Raw genomic sequence first — 21887 nt, 5'->3', positions numbered from 1 at the left:
CGTCAGGACGGAGACATCCAGTTGCTCATATAAGGGCATAGAGCTCAGAAGAAAAGTTTAGGCTGGACCCTGATGATTTGAGAGCTGTCAGCATGAAGGGTTAGAACCATGGGAATGGACAAGATGGTTCAAGGAGAAAGCTGTGAGAAGAGAGATTCAAGCCTGAAAGCCTCAGCAGCCTCAGGATGTAAGGCAACAGGATCCACCAAGAGAGGTCTAAGTAAAAGGGAGAATAGTGGTTGTGTTTTTGTGGGGCTTTTTAAAGTATTTTATTTATTTGGCTGCACCGGGTCTTAGTTGCGGCATGTAGGATTTTTTTTTCTTTTTTTTTAAGCTGTGGCATGCGGGATCTTTAGTTGCGGCATGCGAACTCTTAGTTGTGGCATGCGGGATCTAGTTCCCTGACCAGGGATCGAACCCGGGCCCCCTGCATTGGGAGCACAGAGTCTTAGCCACTGGACCACCAGTGATGTTTTTAAGTTGTTTTTCTAGTCCCTTGAGGGGTCGAATTTTCATACTTGTTGAAGGAAACATTAACCTTCACGCGTTCATACAGTCAGTATTTGTTGCACAGCTGTATGTGCCCAGGCGGTGTTCTAAGCACTGGGGATATAGAATTAACTAAGATAGACAAGGTCTCTGCTCACATTCAGGGGCGCAAGGAGAACAACAGAAAAATGAACAAATGAGGAAGATGAATAGGATAATATGAAGGAATTACAAGATGGCTGCTTTAAGTTGGATTGTCCGAATAGGCCTCCTCTAAGGTAACATATAAGTTCATATCTGAGTGACAAGAAGCAGTCAACCGTATGTAGGGCAGAAGAGCAACTGGTCCTCACAGAAATATCAACTAGGTATGTTTGAAGGTACTAAAAAACCCCCGAGTGGCCTGAATGTTTTGGAATCGGAGAAAGTAATGGGTGGCGAGAATGAAGCAATAGGCAGGTGGATCATGCAAGACTTTGGAATCCAACATAGGATTTTTCTCTAAGTAGGAGGACTATTGAGTTGTTGGGACTGCATTCCGAGTTTAGTGCGAGAAGACAAGGCGGAAAACCTGAGGTGACTTCTGGCCAACCAGCATGTGAGGCGCATGGCTTTAAATGCCCTTCAGAAGGGTCTTTTTTTTTTTTTTTTTTTTTTTGCGGCACGCGGGCCTCTCACTGTTGTGGCCTCTCCCGTTGCGGAGCACAGGCTCTGGACACGCAGGCCCAGCGGCCATGGCTCGCGGGCCCAGCCGCTCTGCAGCATGTGGGATCCTCCCGGACCGGGGCATGAGCCCGTGTCCCCTGCATCGGCAGGAGGACTCTCAACCACTGCGCCACCAGGCAAGCCCTCAGAAGGGTCATTTTTAAGTGTCCTTCAGAATGGTACCTGATGGGCTAGAACCTTTGGTGTAGTAGAGGGTATCTTGTCAAAGATGCTTTCAGGTAGGTAGGTACTGAAGTTCAGAAACCAGTAAGGAATTTTAGATTGTTTAGGCCAATTATAAATCCATCTTCCAGAGACTTATATAAACTATCCTCCCTTCAGGAAACAGGTGTCAGCCACTAAAGCCGAAGCAGAAAAGGATGGAGTGAAGGTCCCCACGACCCTGGCGGAATACTGCATCAAAACTAAAGTGCCTTCCAATGACAACAGCTCAGATTTGCTTTATGACGACTTGTACGACGACGACATTGATGATGAAGATGAGGAGGAGGAAGATGCCGACTGTTATGACGATGATGATTCTGGGAATGAGGAGTCGTGACGTGCTCCTTCGAGGCCCCTGTACTGCCCTGCCATCTCAGGCCAAAGGGAGGGGAGCAAGTGGGGACCTAGCAGTGGCCCCTCAGCAAAAACCTATCATGGGGGTGGGGAAAACAAACACGGCTCCTGGTGACTCCCCTTATGGATCTCAGTTTGCTCCTTTTTATGGACCTCTTAATGGAGAGAAATTAATCCTCCACAGAATGTCTGAATTCTTGCATTCTTTCCCTTCCATCACTGTATTGATTCTTTTTTTTTTTCTTTAAACTCAAACTCCCACCTCACTTCGTCTCCGCAAAGTGTTCACAGCAAAACACGTTTGGTCTGTTTTTAGATTCTTGAAGAATTAGTCTTTCATCAAGACGTTTAATGTGTTTAAAGCTGGGAACCCATCGGGAGTTCACAAGTGCTGCATATGCTGGGTAGCAAAAGAAAAAACCGTAAAAGCCCCACAAAACAAACTTTTTCTTAACAAAGCAAATTTGCCAAGTTTTAGCTGCTCATTTACCTTAGTGTGTGTGCATTCGTTCAGCCCCGTGGTGGTGAATTTTCTTTCCCTTCTTAAGGCTGGGGTACAGCAGGCATCAGGGACTTTGTTCTGAACCTGTTGAAATGTGTTCCTAAGGGCACAGGGCCCTTCAGCCTAACACAGAGGCCTCAGTTACTCTGAGAGATCAGATTTTGTTTTTTGAAATCGATTGGGATCTAAAGCCTGAAATAAATATTCATACTTTACATAGAACTGATTGCTATTTATTTTGAAGGCAGAGTTATTTTTTTCCCCCAGGGAGTGGGGAGAGAGTGGGGATTAGTGTGTGTGTGTGTGTGTGTGGAGTCTTTAGTGACGGGAACGAAGAGTTAAAATCACTATGCTGGTTTTGGTTGATGCTGCTGGGGGAAAAAGTCAAACTACTGGGGACCACTGTTGGGAGAGAAAAACATCTGTTTTATATATTTAACATGGCCTTTCCCTGAAAGATACACTCTCACCATGAGGATTTTTTTTAAGTAGCGCGTTTTAATTACTTAGTATTAATACTAGGTGCATGTGTTAAGATTTTGGTTTTCATTGAGCTGCTTATACTGATAGTGGTAACTGTGGATATATGTGAGACATGCGTGACCGGTTCCCGCTTTTCTCACTGGATGTGACCTGGACTTTTCTCTCCTTTCAATGTGCTCGGGCTATGGAGTGCAAGCGGAAGTTGTGCATGGAGCTTTCCCCTGAGCTTCTTTGACTCTTCTGGCAGAGCCAAGGGAGTTGTTGGCTGCAAGCAGTGTCTGGGCAACGCTAGATCTTCCTGCCACGCAATTGCTGCAGCCTTGATTTCCCTGGTGTCGATCGTGTGTTACTTCAATCAATACCGAGTTCCATCAGCCTTCACCAACCAGGGACTTCTTCAGTACTTGGCGATGATTTTTGTTTCTTATGGGGGCGGGTCAGTTCACAGGAGGGCAGTGTTCTTTCAGTGGGTAAAATACCGCTATGAACCTACTTCAGATCCCTGCGCGCTAGCGTTCAACTCCTTTTCTTCAGATCGTATAGCTCAGAAAGAACGAAAGGGTTGATGAGGGACAGAGGTAGGATGGACCCTAGGACACAGTCTGTGATACTTAGGTCCTTAGTTCCTCCTTCCTTTCTGATCTCAGGGTTTTCATTCGCTCTTCAAACTCTCCAAACATTTGCCAACTAATTCCCAGCAGCCTTCTCTGGAATCTAGTCTTAAAAAAGTGGGAATGTTGAACGTGCTGAGGTTCACATGGGACACTGTTGAGCCTGGTCCCAGAATCTGTCCAAACTCCATGGCCTACTTGCACCCCTGAGTCAAGTGACTCCAGTCAGATTCAGAGAACAGAGCAGCTCTCCTGTGACAAAACACTGAGTGCAAACTCTCATAGAAGGACGTTGAAACTAGTTTTTCGCCCCACACATACTCATAATGCTCTGATCACCCCCTGTCAATCACTCCACACTCCCAAAACACACACGCGTGCGCCGCGTGCTTGGTCTTACGCTCTCTCGGAGCCCTAAAACTAAGCCTTTTCTCTTCCTGCCAAAGCGTCTCTCCCCCAGGGCAGGCCAGACTCCTTGGCACTGTGGGAGGTGCTGTGCTGCTCAGCCCTGTCCCACAGGCCCTGCTGGCCTCTGTTTTACGTTGACTCAGAGAGCCAGGTGGAGGTTGTACCTCTCAGCCTTTGGGGTGTTACTCTTCAGAGCTGGGTTTGCCTCTGATGAGAGTAGTCGTCAGTTCCAGAAAAGACTGGGGTGTGCTGATTTGCTAGGAGGTGGGACATTCTGATAGCTCAGAATGACTTGTAAAACCCAGGTGCTGGTTCCAGAGCTCTGTCCTGCGAACACATACTATGGCAAAAGAAAACTGAAGCACGTAACTCCTTTCGGGAGTGGAGATCTCAGGCTTAGGCCACAACCTTGTGAGTGCAGTTGTGCTGATTATTTGGTGTAACATGAATTCAGGATCCATCCTGCATTTTTAGGTTCCTTTCGATTCTAGTGGAGGCCTCTGGACGCTCTTCAGGTCTGTGTATTTTGAGGCTGGGTGGAGAACGTACATTATGATTCTGTTGTTGCTTCTCGCAGTCTTCCCCTTTCATTTCACATCATTCCAGAGTTCTTTTTTCTATTAGCCAAGCTTTTTTGTAGTCCCTTCTTTCCTCTTCCCTGGTAATTATTTGCTTCTTTATTTGCTGGTTTCCTTATGTTTGGAAAATACATAGTAAGCGATTGAAGGGGAAAATGTGTAGTTCTCCACTGAAAATTAACTCTCTACCCTCCCATCCTGATTTTTAAAAAGGTTTACATTTACAAAGATTCAGATGCAATTTTCAACTATTCTGAAACCAGCAGGACACACCTGACTTTAATAGTTTTCTTAGCTGAAATTGTAGATGTTTTTCTTTAGTTTAACTTATGAGAAAAGATTATCTGATGCATTTTGTGTTCAATTTACCCTTTAGTGGTTTATTTTTTGTCTTTTTCTGCCCATCTGTCTACTAATAAAATGTGAAATAAAATATACCTGTATTGCTACTTCCCCATGGGATGACCCTCTTCTTTTTTTGTGTATTGAAATTAAAAGGTGGTCTTAATCCTTCCTCTGTTCCCTTGCAGATTATGCACAGGAGTCAGCTGGAAAACTAAAACAAAAACCAAATCTTGCTCACCTGCCTTTTGACAGTCTGCTCAACTCACCTCCTTGCAGAATAAATATCCCCAAATCCTTACCAGCTTTTAAGAAAGGTTATTAAAGACAAAGCCATTTGTTAACCTTAATTCTGAAATAGGGCACAAGCTGCCAGTACAAGTAGGTCGGTGAAGTGATGGAGGAGTGCTCCACTGCCCTCCTTACGCAAGTTTTTTGTTTTCATTGTCACTTGTCAACTTCCCGCTGCTAAAAGGGATCAGAAAGCAATAGATCACATAATTTAGTAAGTTTCAGTTGTGGACACTTACTTTTTTTTTTAAGCCAGCAGTGCTTGACCTATCTGATGAATGACCACTGATTTTGGAGGTCAAACAGACAAGGTAAAGACTGTACCCCTGGGCTGGTTCTGGCACGCTGACTTGAAACGGGATGCTGTAATGCTTCGGGCAACACCTCAAGGCCTTGAGCTAGCTGCCAGGCTGGAATACGGCTGCGCCTCAAGACAAGCATGGACATCTGCCCCCTGGTGGAGACATGGATTGTTTTACGGCCCCAGTTCCTTCTGGACTGGTGGCCTGGAATCAGGAGGGAGGAGCTTAAGAGAACTCAGAATCCTGGCCCCAGGTGAATGGTTCCTTGGGACTTTCTGGAGCAGATATTTAGCCCAGGACCCACTTACCTACTTCACACCACCCTGGCTCACTAGTCATCTGTCCCGCCACAGTCCTCGACGGTCAATCAAGATTGCATTTGGTTGATGAAGAGCAAAGGGCAGAGAGGTTTAGCTGTGCAAACTTACTCTCTCACAGGCCTGGAACTGTATTCTCAGAGTTCCTATTACCTTTGTTCCTTTGGAAAAGAAATTACCCTACCGTAATATCCTGTTGACAAGACCCTTTTAGAGACCGCCTTGTCCCCTAAGTCTGTTACAGAGTTGCAAGAAAAACAAAGGTAACCACCGTTGATAAGCACTGCCTGTCAGGAGGGTTAGCTACCTTGTCAGCTGCGTCCTTTACCTTTTCCCTCCCTGAATGCTGATTGTTTTGGGGCAAGAGAAGGGCCCAGCAAAGCAAGGAATACCCACTGAAGCCCTAACACCCTGTTATCAGAAGCCTGTGACCACGGGAGCTCTACTTCAGCCCTGTGAAGTCCAGGGTCCCTGGAACCATAATGAAGATGGTCTCTGCCCTGAGCTCTCCCTGAGTCTCACCACACAGAGAAAGTATGCTCTCAGAACTTTATTAGGTGGAGTCTGGGCAAAAGAGAAAACCTCTGAAACAGTCGCCCACCTGGTTCAGGACGACTGGAATAGAGGAGCCTTTGCTTGGAGACATGTTGTCACTGAGATGAAGGCATATCTTTGATTTTTTTTTTTTTTAAAGGGGAGCTGACTGGCTGAGTATCTCTGAGCGCAAATTCAGATTATTTTAAAAATGGTCAGCCAGAGGAAGGCAAGTCTCTGGGGACAAGACCAGACCAGAAGCCGAAGCCCCAGCTCTCTGTGGAGACAAACAGGTGCCACCTCTATGTGGGTGGGTGGGGGGGGCAGGGCTATCTCTCTGCCATTCCCAGATCAAGGTTTGGAGGGAGGGGAACATGACAGATGACAAAAGGACCAGTTTCTCAAAAAGCAAGGGATAAAGTAATTACACAGGGACGAAAACTCAAAGAATGGTTTACAAGGGAGCGAGATGAGTCGTGATTCTTCATTGGTACCTGACCCCAGTCCCCAAACTGCCTCGAGCCAGCCCTTCCAGACGCTGCCCACCGGGGGGCTCTGTAGAAGGCCTGAAGGCCGAAGGAGGGAAGGGGGCTGCTGCTGCTACAGCAGGAAGGGGCTTGAGTGGGGAGCTCCCCCCTCCCCCAAGCCTTTTATCACATTTACAAATACATACATAAATACATTACATACAACAGGGAGTCTGGGAGGCAGGCTCCCCACAGAGGCTTGGCTGACACAGCTACGCGTCTCAGAAACTCTGGGGAGGGTGCCGGGCTCTGTGTGCGCTCTCCTGCCCGGGGTAGGCCCCGCCCTGGCCCCCCAGCTCTTCAGGGTTCAGTTTGTCCAGTATGGAGAGTTGCCGTAGGCAGGTTTGGAGGCTTGCGACTTGGGCTGCAGGGAGCTGGGCTGGCTGCGCTGACCGGAGCCGCTCTGAGGAGGAGAGAAGGCTGTCAAGGCTGCAGTGGAGCCCCCAGCCCAGGGCAGGATGGCCGCCTGCTCCACCGGGCTCACCTGAGCGTCCTGCGGGAGGTGGTGGTGCAGCAGCTGTGAGTGAGGCTGCTGGTGGGCGGGCAGGACGTGCACGAGCGGTGAGGGCGCGTAACCGGGGCCCAGGGGCCCAGGGGAGCCCAAGGCCGAGGGCAGGCTGAACGGTGGTGGGGTCCCTGCGTGAAATCCCTGCCTGTCGAAAGTCTGCAAGGCAGAGAGACGACAGTGAGGCTCGCTTGGTGGCACTCTGCCAGCCCTCCCGCCAGTGCCGGCCCTCCCTCACCTGAGTCTTGCTGTAGACGGACCCAGTCACGTCAGGGAGGCCGGGGCCGCTCGAAGACGCCGACACTCCTAGAAGGAAAAGCGGCTGTTCCCACGTCAGCTGGCCCCAGCGCCAGCCTCCCCCCGCTCCAGGGGCCCTCTGGGGCAGCCTCGCCTGAGAAGGAGTCAGGGGAGGAGATGACTGCTCTGGGCCGCAATCCTGGAAAGGCCTACCTTTGCCAGGCCCAGAACCTGCAGACTTGCTCTGTGCCTGCGATGATCCACCATAGCCACCCTTGGTGTAGTCTCCTGCTGCTGCCCCCTGGCTCACGTCATCGTAACCTAGCACGGCAAGGGACAAGAGGCACGTGTGAGCTAGGTGAGCCTGTCCTTCCTGTGCCTCTCCGTGGCGGAAGCACCCCTCACCTGCACTGTAGCTGTGCTGGCCATAGCCACTGGCCTGCTGGAAAGGGGTGGTGGGGCTGCTGAGGCTCACACCGTGCTGCTTGGCTGAGGCCGGGGGGACCTGGTGGCAGGCAAGCAGGAAAGGCATCAGTAGGGGGACAGAGCTGGGGAAGCAGGTCACCCCGGCTTAGCCTCAGGCAGTTGGTGGCACAACCACTAGGGAGGTGTCTTCAGTAGCGCAACACGCTAGATCTCAAAACAGATGGGAAAGGAACCTCGCCCCCAAGCCGGACTCATTCCTCAAGGCCAGGTGACACTCTGAGTGGGGACCTGTCCCTCCCTCCCTGCCCTCCCTCTGTTCCCTGGAGCTGGAGTAACACCGCCCTGAATACTCACAAACACGGTGGGCCCATACTGGAAGGCACTGGGTACGCCTGTATAGTAGGGGAGGCCAGTGTAGCTGTAGCCAGGTGGCAGGGCAGGGTTCAGAAAGGGCTGCTGGGCTGTGTGGTGGGCCTGGGACTGGCTCTGCTGGGGCTGAGCCAGGGTGGTGGCAGGTGCAGGGGACGCAGAGTCTCCTCGGCCAAACTTTGTGACATCACCTGGGAGAAACGGGGCACTGAATCCAGTCACTGCCCCCTATCCAGCCAGGAAAAAGCCAGACTGGTCCCTGTGAACAGGAACAGGCCTGGCTGCCAGCACAACAGGAAACCGGTAGGTCTCTGCAGCCCTTCTGCGTCTGTTTCCAGACTCCCGGGATGAGCCACAGGCCAGTCCGATGACCACTCCACCCCCATGCCTAACCCCCTGAACAAGACTAACCTGAATAGGGATTATTAGCAAGGCTCCCATCTCGACTGGTGAGGGCTGCGGGTGTAGCGAAAGGAATCCCATAGTAATCCTAGGAGAGACCAGAGAGGTTCAGTCAGCACAAGAGCCTCACCCCACTCCCAGGGCAGCAGAACCTGCAGGCAGTACGGGTGCTCCAGGCAATGCCACATTCCCCAGGCCTACCAGACCGCAGGGACGTCACGGGCACACCACCAGAGGGCAGCACTCACAGAGAATTCAAAACAAATGGTGCCGGTCAGAGCTGTGCAGTGTGGCAGGCACACAGCATGTAGACGCACTGACCGATCCCTCAGCCTTCCCCGGGCAGAGCCAGCGGAGGCCCAGTCACACACATCCATTCTACATCACAGATGGATGCTGGTGAATGTCATGGGCCAAACCAACTCTACTGGCTTCTCCAGTGAGAGGGATTCTGAAGGAAAGCGAGGAAAGTTAACAGGACAAGAAGAAACCTGAGGAGGAGGAGGGGCCAAAAGGGTTTAACAGGGGTCAGGTCCTGAGCTAGGAGAGACCACCCACTCTGCCCTGGCAACGCTGACATTGCACAGGAGTCAGGACAAGCGTGGATGCTGAGGCAAAACACAGTGGAGCTCTATGAAGAAGGGGAGGCCTGCCCTGACCCTCACTCACCGCCCAGGGCTCTGCCAGCCCTGGACATACTGCACCCCGGTCCTCTGAGCTGAGGGAAAGCCCTCCTGCTTTCCTCGTGGGCAGCAGTGTCTAGGAAAGGCACCTACAGCCTCCTTTGGCCCCATCTCCCGGACACCTCCAGGAAATCCATGGCACCCTCAGACCAGAACCACAACAGAAGGCAGGGCTAGAAAAGCACAGTTAGTAGAACACAAGCGGGGACAGGCCTGGAGGAAGCCCAGGAGGGGGAGCTCTTTGACACAAGAAAATCCAAAGGTGGAAATGAGGCACAAAAGTATCAGAATCTAAGAAATGACCGAAGGAGAAAATGAAAGAAATGCATCTCAAAAGGCAGGCTCAGGGCTTCCCTGGTGGCGCAGTGGTTGGGAGTCTGCCTGCCGATGCAGGGGACATGGGTTCGTGCCCCGGTCCAGGAAGATCCCATATGCCGCGGATTGGCTGGGCCTGTGAGCCATGGCCGTTGAGCCTGCGCGTCTGGAGCCTGTGCTCCGCAACGGGAGAGGCCACAACGGTGAGAGGCCCGCATACCGCAAAAAAAAAAAAAAAAAAGGCAGGCTCAGAGGTGATTGCTTCTAAGGCACAAAAAGATTGAAGGAATATGAAGCAGCCCAGGATGATTCCCAGGGCTAGAATCCCACTGAGTCACCTAGGGGCCCAACCAGGCACCACCTTCAGACTCATTCAGGACCACCTCCTGCATTCCATCTCTGATGCCCTGGGGCTCCTGGCTGCAAGGTTTCCTGAGTGTCAGGGGGACTAGGGCCACTTCTGGTTTCCCTGCAAAGCCCTAGGGCTTAAGGCATCCCCAGAAACCCTAAGTTCTGTTTTCCACTCTAGAAATCTGTCATCATGTCCTCAGTATCCTTCTGGGCCCTCCAGGGACATGGGCAGCAGCTGGAAAGTCCCGCAGGCCCCTTGAGCAGTAGTGTGATTGGCTGCTGGTTTGCACACTGGGGAAGAGCTGCCCAGCTACCAACCTATGGAAACATTCCAAGCAGATGAAAGGGTCTTCTGAGAGACACGAGCATCAGCCACTGGGGCCTGGGAGGTAGAGGTGGTGCCTGCAGCTCCCTGAGCTCTCTGTGGCCAGCCCAAGAGGGGCTAACACCAGTGGAGAGGAGTCTGAGGAAGGACACCTCACCTTCACTTGGGGAAAAGGAAAGACCATACCCAGGAGAGTTGACATCAGGGTCCAAATAGCTATTTACTCCCAGACAATGTGACAGATGCCCTGGTCTGCTGCAAATGATCAGGAGTCTGGGAAACGCCAGACCAAGAAGGGGGTGGCGGTACAGGAGCCTGCAGGCTGTCCGGGCAGGGAGCGTGCCTCGTCCTGTACCTCTTCTGCACTGCAGTCCTGCTCACGTGGCCATCCCAGAGAAGGCCCAGTGCTTCGTCCTGGTAGCAAGGGCCAGAATAAAGAGGCAATGCTGCCCCCAGAGTGAGACTGCAGCCACCAGAGAGATCCTGGGGCCAGCGTTCTTATACACGGGATGGCAGGCTAAACCCAGAAGGGCCCTTGAAGACTGCTGGCTCCAGCCACTCACTCAGAAGAACAAAGTTGCCATCACGAGCATCACCAACGGCCACTTCAGAAGCCACAAACACTAGATGGTACTTCGGAGAGGACTTTTTTATAAAAAGTCTAGGGGCACGTAAGCAGCGCCACGTCCTGTTTGTTTGTTTTGGTTGGGGGAGGGGTGGAACTTGAGGGAAGAGAAGGACCCACGTTTGGTAAGGACACTGCCTACTGGGGCCCCAGGTCCCAATGATCTTCAAGATCCCCAGGCACGAGCGCAGGACGCTCGAGTGCCCAGGCTGTAGGTGCAGCAGACACAACCACCAAATGGAAGCAGCTTTCTCAGCTGTGGTGCTGAGGGAAGTCCTCAGGCCGAGTGTCCCGAAGGCCAGAGAGGGTAGCTGTCACGGCTGCGCGGGTGAGATGCGCGAGACTCAGAGTCTGAATCCCCCCGGCCACCAGCCCAAATCCCACTCACCATCGGCAGCCGCGACTGCAGCATCTGGAGCTCGTCATAGCCATAAACCTGTGTGAGGACCAAAAAGGCTGTTAGATGCCCTGCCTTGACAGAGTCTAGCTGGAGAAACGCCCGGGATCCGAGCGGCAGAGGCGGGCTCAGGGAAGGAGCAGCAGCAACCCAAGGCCCCCAGGTCCTGCCGGGGGCCGGCCCAGAGCCCCACGTGCGCTCACCGGGTAGGCAGGAAGCAGTCCTCCGGGGCCCACGAGGTACTGGCTGTGCAGCAGGGGAGGCGCCCCCTGGGGCAGGCTGGGGGGCTCTTTGCCTGTGAAGGCAAACTCAAATGGAGTGAAGGGGCCACCACAAGGGCGAGATTCCTCAGGTACTGTGGGCACGGCGGCTGTCGAGCCCACTGTCACGGTGCCGTCCCAGACGAGGCCACGGGCAAGAGGGGAGGGCAGCAGCCGAGAGAAACGGAAGCCGTGCTAGGGGGCGGGGGAGGCAGAGCACGTGCCACCACATCCAGGCTGTGTTACCAGAGGGGCCCGCGCCCTGCGGCACAAAGCACCGCCACCCTCTCCTGAAGGTCGCACTGCGCCGAGAGGGCCCGAGCAGCAGGGACCACCTGCCCCTCAGAACAAAGCAGGCCGGGCAGCGCCAGGAGAGGCACAGCTGGGCCAAAGGCGGGCGAGCAGTCACGACCAAACCACCGTCTGCTGGGCCCACACACTGCCCGGGTCTGGCTGCCAGGCAGTCACAGCAGGAGCAGAAGAGCCCACGAGAGCTGCTCCGTCACCTCGGCTCCAGGAATGAGCGAGGACAGAAAAGAATGGGGAGCTACGAGCACAAAGGCTGCCAGGGATCTGCCCAGGGGAGCGTGCCCCCAGACACCGATTTCAGAACCACCCAGAACCTGGCCCCCACGTGAGCTCTGGAAGATCCGGCCTCAAGAGGTGAGTGGGGCAAAGATGACAAGCAAGTGGCGGCACGGCGGGGGGGACTGTGAGCTTCCGACGCTCGCGGGCCCCCACCCCCCAGCCTGCCGCCTCGGCCTCCTCCCGGGGGCACACACCTGAGCTCGCCAAGGGCGTGGCCCTGGCACTGCTGCCGGGGGCACTCACGGCGGCACCGCCCAGGCAGAGGCTGCTGACCGCGTTCACGCTGCTTGGCAGGCTGAGCCCTGAGGACGCGGCACTCGAGGCACAGGTTGCTGCCGTTGAGAAGGTGGCTGAGGACTGGAGGGAAGGGGCGCTCTCCACGCCGGCATGCTGGCAAGACAAAAGCCAGGACACATGGATCTGGGGGCAGAGCACAAGAGTGCACAAGAACCGGCCTGGCCTGTGTGCCCGCAGTCTCAGATGGGCCAGTGTGCTCACCGTGGCCTCTCACACTACAGCCACATTAGGCCACTGGGACACAACTCATCAGCTGAGCTTTCAAGACCATTAAAATGGAGATTTATGACCCAAAAACCCTCCTAAAAAATCATTAAAGTTGCTCAGGCTTTGGTAAGTGAAACAAAGCACAGACACAGATAAGCACAGAGCATCTCAATATGAGGTGAAAAGCCACCTCACAGAAAAGCAAGGGGCCTCAGGAGAGTCGAGCCTGCGGCCACAAGCAGCCCAACCCAAGTCAGAGCCTTCCTGGCTCCTCTGACCTGAAGTCACAGGTGGCCAAGAGAGGCCTTTGCTCCAGGATCTGGTGACACTTTGTGGGTCACCAGGGACTACCAAGCAGGGCCCAGCCCGGCCCTAGGCCTGCCCGACAAGAGCCACTGAGGAAAGAAGGGCAAAGCCTAGCAGAAAGCTGTGAAGAGCCTGAGTGCCAAGGGTCCTGCCCAGCTGCCAGTAAACGAGGCATCAGGAAGGGTTTCAGGGGCTGAGGGGTGGGTGGAAGAGATACACCTGGCTGGGCAAAGCAAGGGTCAAAGAGGGAGGAAAAGGCTCTGTAAGACTGAGACCAGCCTCCAAATCAGAACTTGTGCACAACAAAGAAGCCGGGAAACTCCTGGAGGGAAAGCTAAGAAGCAAAGGACCAGGAGAAAGGGGGCCACCGTGTGCTCTGCTTTCCACGGCACAGACGGCGCCGTGCGGGTCCCAGCCCCGCGGGCCGCCCTGCCCACCCGAGCACTAGTATCCAGAATCGGCTCAGCAAGTGAAGACCGCTGAAATTATGGTCTTCTGGGGCTCCTCGGGACTCCTGCCCCTTCCGCCTAGATGGACAGACAGAACCTGGAAGACGAGAGCCCAGGGTAGGGCCAGGGCTGCCCAGCACCCATTCCACGGCCCCCTGCGTGGAGCCAAGGGCACCCGCCACAGGATCAGGAACGGCTCTGACCACCGCACTGTGATGGTGGCACTGGCCGCACAACCTTTCAACCACAGGATTAAAAAAAGAAAAAGAAAAAAAAAGAACATTCCCAGACTGGGGAGTACGGGGAATCCACGGGAACTCCAGAGTCATCCAGCAAGCCTCTCCTGCCTTCAGTGGACCCTGGCGGCGTTCCTGTATCTGCCCCCTCACCTCTCAAATCTGTGAGGAAGACAAGTTGCTGGCTCGCTCGGACCATCCGACGGGGCTGCCACTCAGCCCCTCAGATGGGCCCAGAAAAGCACAGCTGCACCAAACCTTCCACAGAACACGAAGGGCAGGAGAATACACTAGATTTCCTTTACAGACAAGGTAGGAAAGACCTGGCTGTGACAGACTATGATATATCCGACTATTCAAAAATCAATTCATAAAATGACAAACCTAGGAAAAATATTTGCACTTCCCATCACAAAGGGCTACCTACTAAGTCTCCCAACTACAGAAATAAAGACCACAGACCTGACAGGAAAATGAAAAATGTAAACAGCTCACTCCAAAAGAAATTAATGGCTTTCCAATATATAAAATAGATGTTCAAGCTCTTTCGATTAAACACTATACTGACAGGTCATTTTTCTATTAACACATTGGAAAAATACAAATATTTGGTAACATCATTTCAGGAGGATGTGGGGAAAGAGGACATTTCATTCTTTGCCAGTGAGATCTAAGTGGGTTAAATCACTATGCAGAGCGATTTGTATAAAATGACAAATGCCTAGCAATTCCACCTCCAGGGTTTACCCTCTAGACACAGCTGCACACGTGAAACATGTGCAAAAGGTTACACACCTTTGTTTGTACAGGCACATCTCATGTTCTTGTGCTTCTCAGATACTGCATTTCTTACAAAGTGAGGGTCTGAGGCAACCCTGGGTCAAGAAAGTCTATCAGCACCATTTTTCCAACAGCATTGGCTCACTTCCTCTCTCTGCATCACATTTTGGTAATTCTCACAATATTTCAAGTCTTTTCATTATTATATTTGCTATAATGATCAGTGACCTCTGATGTTACAAATGCAAAAAGATTACAACTTGCTCAAGGCTCAAGTGATGGCTAGCATTTTTAGCTAATAATGTATTTTTTAATTAAGATATGTATGTTGTTTTTGTAGACATGTTATTGCACACCTTAACAGACTACAGTATAGTGTAAACAAAACTTATATGCACTAAGAAATCAAAAGACATATGACTCACTTTCCCACAATATTCCCACGGTGGTGGTCTATAACTGAACCCACAGTATTTCCAAGGTATCAAGACTGAAAATGGCCCTAAAGTTCCATCAGAGAAGGCCTGATTAAATAATGTAATGCAGCAGGGCTGTGAAAAAAGAACAAAGAACTCTGATTCAACACAGAAACCTCCTGAAGATACACTGTTAAGTGAGGGAAAAAGATAAAGGACACTATGTAGAGAATACTCCCATTTATATTACAGGAAAAGCAAAAGGGCAGAAGGAAAACTACTATGTATGCATTTTATGGGCTTATAAAATACAAACTAGAGGATCAAGAAAATAGTAGGAAAAGGGGTACAACCAAGTAGAAAAGAGACAAAAACTTTTCAGTATATATCTTTTTATGTCTTTTGTTATTGAATCTGTGACGACGTTAGCAACTGTACTAGGTGATTCTGGCTGTGGCCATTGGGACTGTAAGATTTGGGGTTTCCTGCTAAGACATAGAGTGCAGCTAACCCATGAGAGCAAGAGCTCTGGGCTCCAACACACTGTGCCCGGAACAGGGGGCCAGCTCTGCAGGGCTCACAAAGGGGACATCTCAGGGCTCCCACTGGCCAAACAGGAGGCACTGGCTGGTGGGCAACTTACTCCAAGGGCAGAGATGTTCACACCAATCTCTGCTATGAAGACAGTGATCTATGTGTTTTAAGACAAAGAATTATGTGTAAACTGATTTCACTTGGAAAGCTAGAGTATGAAAGCCACGATGTTAGCCAGGTTCTGATAAAGGACAGGACCTGAATCTTTTCCATTGCTTCATTCTACAGCGAAAGATTCGACTTCTTCAGAGGAAACCAATTTCCCCCAGTTTCCCGACTCTCCCGTTCATCTGCACCCAAAACTTCCTTCCCTACTTGAGGAACCATCTACTTCCACCTTGTGGAAGCCTGCTGTCTCCCAGGAGAGGGACATTGTGCTCTCTCCAGGCACCTTTCCTTCCACGTTCCAGCCTCCCCGGCTGCTAGCACAACACCCGCCCGCTGCCCTGCCTCCTTGCACAGCCCGGCTGCCAGCCCTCAGTCCGCTCGATCTAGACCGAGTCCTACCCAAGACCACGCTCCCAGCTCCACAGCTCAGACGCCGCACCTCAGCAACCACCATCTAGGTCACTCTTCAGCGCACCAGGACACTCGCCCACTTGTGCTTCCACTCTTGCCTCTCCACACCCACGCTTCCTTCTTCAACAGCAACCTTCCCAAAGCCTCTGCCTCTGAGCTGGGGAAGATGGCCTGAGACGGCAAGAGTGAAGTCTCCACGACCACCAGCAACCTGGAATGCAGTTACACTGACTGGGCTGTCAGTCTCAGAGACACACGAGCTCTCCCTTTCCTTTCGAGCACTCTCCCTACAGTGGGCTTCACAAAGTAACAGAGCATTCCCCAGGAACACTGCTCTTGATTAAACTTGACTTTTAGTAGAGCCCACGCGGAAGTTAGCAACGAGTCTACTTTCCTCTACAAAACTTGCAAAGACCTCAACATAAGAAGCCCCAGCAGATGAAACCAACCCTGCCAGGTAGAAAGGTCTCCTATCATGAACAGGGAGCTCAGTGAGTTCTTGGGAGCAAATTCACCACCTGACAGCCCTGCCAATCATCTATCAGGTACGGAGAACCAATTCTTCCACAGAGACATGGACTTAGGAAGCAAGATGTCCTCCATGTTGCCTAGGAAATCATCTGTTCAAACCATGTACCTAGATGGAGACATTACAGCCAACCTATTAGAGTATTTCAGATATTTAAAATCCACAAACTAAGGCCCCACCTGCACATGACTAAGCTCCAAGCTGGCTAAGCAGGGTGCTGGGCGAGGGAGCAAGGAAAACACTTACCGTGTGTGACGTGCTGGTGGAGAGCACCGTGTGCGCAGAGGAGAGGCTGCTCTGGTGGCCGGAGAGAGAGCTGGAAGACAAGGCAGAGCCCCACGTGTGCACCCCCCAGCACTCCACCCGAGGGACCCACGCGTCTAGACGGAGGGCTGCACACGAGCTTGCCCATCCCTTCACATCCTTCCTTCCATGTGGCCTTGGAACCCAGTCCAGGTGCTCTGTGGTTAGAAATGATCTAAAGGGTCACTCACCATGAGGATCTGGGACATCCTGCCCTAGGAAAGCTACAGAGCCAGCTCAGACAACTCTAACCATTTGCTCTGCAGACTGTAAATGCTAAGAACAGGATTGCAGTAAGAACACGGCCAGCCCCAGAGACTCCATTAAATTTGTGTGTGAAGGAAGAAAGTTCCTATGTTCAACCCCACATGCCAGAGACAGAGCTTGAATTCCCATCAAATGCAGAACTCAAACCAAACGCTTTTGTTCCTGGCTACAGGAGGAAAGAGGAGAAGTCTACTCAGAAGACAGGGTAGGGACCAGACAAATACCATTCTCCTGCACCCTGTTCTGATAACTTGATCTCTGACACCACGACAAGTGCGAGGCAGTGACCTGCTCAGAAAACCCCCAGCACTCTCACCCCACATCACAGCAACGGGGCCCAGAATGTGGAGGAGAGACAAGGTTCGGGGCACCCTCCTGAGGGCTGAAGAAGAGTAGCAGTGACCCCTTGGACCCACCTGATTCCCAGGGGACCCAGGGCTCTGTGACAGCAGGGGCATTACAGGCCAGCAAGGCTTTCACACTCGATGCCTGTGAGACCCTACCCAGCCACCTACGCTGCAGCCTTACTGCAAAAGGCCAGGACGTCATGCAGGGAGCAACAGTGTGTTCTGCTCATGGGAACAGCTGTGTAGAAGGGCTCCAGGACTTCGCCCCCGTGTGCCTCGGACTCTGGGCCCGTATTTTCCACATACCTGCTAAGCTGAGAGAGGGGGCTGCTGGACAGGTCACCAGGCTGGGACAAGGAGGGCAGAGCGGCAGTGTGCTGGGGTACAGAGGGCAGAAGCTGAGTGCAGGAGGTGGTGCTGGGCAGGGAGCCCACGGATGGGAGGGCGGAGGGAGGGTCTGTTGTCTTTGGAGCTGGAACAGATGAAGGAGCTGTAAGAAACAGATCTATTTAGCACCAGAACCAACCGTTAAGTATCAGAAATATGCTCAATGTTTTGTGACACGTCAGGCTCAGTTGAGACATATACAAAGTTACACCCCTGGGGAAAATGCACAAGCATGCCACAGGTAGGCCCTTCTCTGTCTGCTGTGACTATGGAGAGGACTGTCAGAACACAGGCCCCAGGCAAGGAGAGAAATGACATCTTTACCAGCATACACAGCCCCTCTGGGGTGAACATACTCCTCCCAACTAAAGGGACCCGACCCTGAGCCACACCCAGAAAGGGAAAGAGGCTCTAAGTTTGACAAATACAGTTACAACATGAGCACAGCAAGGGACAGTGAAAAATCTGGTAGGCGAACCACCCAGGGGTTAGGTCTGCTTCTATCAAATCAGGCTGACTTTGTGAAAGGTCACAGACAGTTTAGGGCAGGAAGGGGTTGATAGCCCAGGGTACATATACTGTGGAGAGCTACACAGGCCTAAAATCTGCAGAAGACACCCCTGCTGTCCACACCTACTTTCAAAAGCGCAGTGAGCACTTCCTTCGCATGTGCTTGAACAGAACAGACCTCAGAGCACACAAACGCACGCGTTAGGCTTTCAGAAGAGCATGAATGCGATCAATCCTAGCTGCAGAAAAGACTCAGTTTTAGTGCCATCCACACATACAACTCAGATATGTGCTTGGGAATAAAGCATCATTGTCTTTTCCAGTTAGGAGGAGGCAGCACCTTTCCTCGGGAGGCCCTGGGAGTCCAGGGGACACACACTAGTCTTTAAATGGAGGATCGCTCGAAAACCAGAACAGACAGCAACAGGGCAACACAGCACAGTCAGTTCTTAAGAGTGGTCTTCACAACCCTGAGGCTTGCTTTTTACTCACAGTTCTTCCCCAAATGACACCTGTTCTTACAGAAACTAGATAAACACACCATAGATGTCCCTGGCCCCAAACTCACCTCCCTGAGTATCGGATCACATTAATGACAGGTTCACAGAAAGCCTCTCAAAGAACGTGTGTTTGTATGAATTTGAGTGTGTATGTGTGTGTGTGTGTGTGTGTGTGTGTGTGTGTGAGACAGAGAGAAAGAAAGAAAGAAAGAGAGAGAGAATGAAAGAGAGAGAGAGAGAGAGAGAGACACGGTTGGAGAAGAGAGCACAGGACATAAAAACCTATCTAAAATGTGCACTATGTTTTACGGACATTTCACATCTCATTATCTCACTTAAAATGTCCAGTACACCTCTATGTGCTCTCGACCCCATGCCTGGACAAAAGAAACTTCCCACTACGGCTTGTGGAATTCACACTTCCTGTGACATCCAATGTTCTCAGAGCTACCCACGTTATCACATGTGTCATTTCAATTCCAACTGAGGCCCACTCCTGGTCTGGCAAAATCCCATGGCCACTCTCCAAAAATTCCTAAATAAAGAGGGTCTTTTTGACTTCCATACCGAAAGTGGATACCCATTTGCTTTACTGAATGATGAATGAAAATCAGTTTCATTTTAGACTATGATCATAACCATAGATAAATTAGCTAAGAACAAAGGAAACAACTAACGGGGATTCACCTACACTATCTCCAGTGATCACTGAGCTGTGCTGGATGTGGAGGGCCCCCTCCTTTTCTCCCAAGTGTTTATAGTGAGCAACATTTTATCTCTCTTCCTCACAATGTCTTTCCTGAACTAGCATGCCAATTTCTGCTTGAAATGTCTTTCACATTATTGAAGTGAGAGCCCTCCGAGCATCCTGGAACCTGGGCCTCTGAGCAAAGCATCTTTTAAATCCAGCCTACACTCTACACTTGGGGGTGCAGTCTGACAAGGGCAGAATAATACAATACCTCCTTCTTGCTGTGGATATAACATTTCTAGTAATACCATCAGCTCCAACCTGGTCACGGGGAATCTCTAGCCAAACTCTAAACGCAAAGAAATGACGCCAACAATGGATCAGACACAGCTCTCAGAAAAAATGTAGAAGGACTATTTTTGCAGAATTAGCCATTGGCCAATCGTTTTCCCATCACATTAGCTACGCTGTTTTTCTGTCTGTGGTTTCCACCAGCCACGACAAGAATAGTTAGCTCATATACTTACTGTCTACTGTCTGCTGACTTCGACTACCACCATGTCCATTCTGTAAGAAAGAGAAAAGAAAGTAAGTAAACCCGCAGAATCAAATGACAACCTAGATGACTTTCTACGGGATTTAGCCACAAACATATGAAGCATTATGAATTAAGCAAAGAACTATGGCCTATTTTGTTTTGTTTCTTAATAAAAGGAGAGGCAATACAACAAATTCTTAATAAATCTCAACAAGCTGACATTTTTTTAAAAAACAAACTGGGTATTTAAGGAAGTAACAAGGATAAAACATAAGACCAAAAGCACAGGAAGCAATGAAACAGTCCTAAAAATTATTAAGCCATAGGAAGGACTTAGGAATTCTCATTATATTGAAATCTCCACAAGCCTTCCTGTCTCAAGCACATTCTGTCTCCTGAGTACCCCCCATACAAGAAAGAAAATGTTTCCAAATTATAACAAAGATAACTTTCATACAAGGAATTATCATATTTTATATTATTAACAAAATGGTTCTCAGAGAAAGATGTTACTTTGAAACACGTTTTTTTCTGAACTGGGTGGGGAAAGAGTGAGTTAGGACTGTTTGGTAGTCAGTCCCAAAAAGAACAGAATCTGAAAACAACTGGTTTGAGTTAACCATAAAGCACTTCACTGGAACCTTCTCACAGAAGGAGGCATCCTCACAAGGAAAACTTTACTTCCACAGACTGGGTGGGGAGACCCAGCAAAGACTGATTGACACTGGAACCTACAGGGCTCAGACCCTGGTCCTGAATGGGAGAAGGAACCTGAGGAAATGACCTTCTCACAAATGTCAAAACTACTTAAAAATAAAAGACAAACCTTATAGCTTTTGACTCTGCCTTAACCAAAATCCAGTACAATTTCTGCTCATAAAAATCTTAATTTACAACACATTTTAGTCTTAAAACAATGAATTTATTTACAAGAAATGTAGACAATAAAACAGAACTGCTAGGAAAAAACAAAACGAGTTAAAAGACTAAAGTCAGAGAAAGGGAAACACCAATATACAAAGACGGGTGGAGAGCAATCAAAGTTCTACTCTTTTGCCTCCCTCTCAACAGGGGTTCACTATTCAGTAAATACATACACATGACATCAAGCATGTGCAGCAAGACAGCACAAACCCTGACATACAAAGTCTTCTCGAAACTACACCAGAGGGCTTCCCTGGTGGCGCAGTGGTTGGGAGTCCGCCTGCCGATGCAGGGGACACGGGTTCGTGCCCCGGTCCGGGAAGATCCCACATGCCGCAGAGCGGCTGGGCCCGTGAGCCATGGCCACTGAGCCTGCGCGTCCGGAGCCTGTGCTCCGCAACGGGAGAGGCCACAACAGTGAGAGGCCCGCATACCGCAAAAACAAACAAACAAAAAAAAACTATACCAGACAAAAAAAATAGAAAAGGGGAACGAAACAGCTGCCATCATAACTTAGGAACACTTCATCCCACCTAGAAAATCATTTTTTTAATTTATTTGGCTGTGCCGGGTCTTAGTTGTGGGCATGCGGTATCTTAGTTGCAAGCATGTGGGATCTAGTTCCCTGACCAGGGATTGAACCCGGAGCCCCTACATTGGCATCGTGGAGTCTTAGCCACTGGATCACCAGGGAAGTCCCTAGAAAATCATTTTTAAATACAAACAACGGAACAACAAGGTCCTGCTGTATAGCACAAGGAACTATATTTAATATCTTGTAATAATCTATAATGGAAAAGAATCTAAAAAAGAATATATGTGTATAACTGAATCACTTTGCTGTATACCTGAAACTAACACAACATTGTAAATTAACTATACTTCGATTAAAAAATATCATAAACAAAACCAAAACACTCCACAAACAATGGACAA

General features: G+C 50.5%; 2 protein-coding genes and 1 non-coding gene across 6 annotated transcripts in view; 1 reads left to right on the top strand and 2 right to left on the bottom strand.

Annotated features, from left to right (window-relative positions):
* Positions 1 to 1897, top strand: part of UBE2R2 (ubiquitin conjugating enzyme E2 R2) — a 92230-nt gene extending 90333 nt beyond the window's left edge. The window contains exon 5 of the mRNA XM_065878890.1: positions 1537 to 1897. Within this exon, the coding sequence (XP_065734962.1) occupies positions 1537 to 1756 (220 nt within the window). The 3' untranslated portion in view covers positions 1757 to 1897. The remainder of the gene's footprint in view (positions 1 to 1536) is intronic.
* Positions 1898 to 6143: 4246 nt separating this feature from the next.
* UBAP2 (ubiquitin associated protein 2) overlaps positions 6144 to 21887 on the bottom strand; it is an 89137-nt gene continuing 73393 nt past the window's right edge. For 3 of the 4 annotated variants that reach the window (XM_065878409.1, XM_065878410.1, XM_065878411.1), the window contains 13 exons: positions 20017 to 20056; positions 17708 to 17873; positions 16731 to 16800; positions 12346 to 12541; positions 11507 to 11598; positions 11295 to 11342; positions 8617 to 8695; positions 8191 to 8396; positions 7816 to 7915; positions 7624 to 7731; positions 7412 to 7479; positions 7153 to 7332; positions 6976 to 7071 (listed from right to left, as the gene is read on the bottom strand). In XM_065878409.1, coding sequence (XP_065734481.1) covers positions 6976 to 7071; positions 7153 to 7332; positions 7412 to 7479; positions 7624 to 7731; positions 7816 to 7915; positions 8191 to 8396; positions 8617 to 8695; positions 11295 to 11342; positions 11507 to 11598; positions 12346 to 12541; positions 16731 to 16800; positions 17708 to 17873; positions 20017 to 20056 — 1449 coding nt within the window. Of the gene's footprint in view, positions 7072 to 7152; positions 7333 to 7411; positions 7480 to 7623; positions 7732 to 7815; positions 7916 to 8190; positions 8397 to 8616; positions 8696 to 11294; positions 11343 to 11506; positions 11599 to 12345; positions 12542 to 16730; positions 16801 to 17707; positions 17892 to 20016; positions 20057 to 21887 lie in introns of all 4 variants that reach the window. The other variant, XM_065878408.1, reaches the window with a different exon arrangement.
* On the bottom strand, positions 18540 to 18621 carry LOC136125229 (small nucleolar RNA SNORD121A). The gene has a single exon (XR_010655997.1). It is a non-coding gene; the product is annotated as a small nucleolar RNA SNORD121A (small nucleolar RNA).

The sequence above is a fragment of the Phocoena phocoena genome, chromosome 6 (assembly GCF_963924675.1).
Source record: "Phocoena phocoena chromosome 6, mPhoPho1.1, whole genome shotgun sequence".
NCBI classification, from domain to species: domain Eukaryota; kingdom Metazoa; phylum Chordata; class Mammalia; order Artiodactyla; family Phocoenidae; genus Phocoena; species Phocoena phocoena.
The sequence above is the reverse complement of the archived record's forward strand: the minus strand, read 5'-3'. Positions and strand labels throughout refer to the sequence as shown.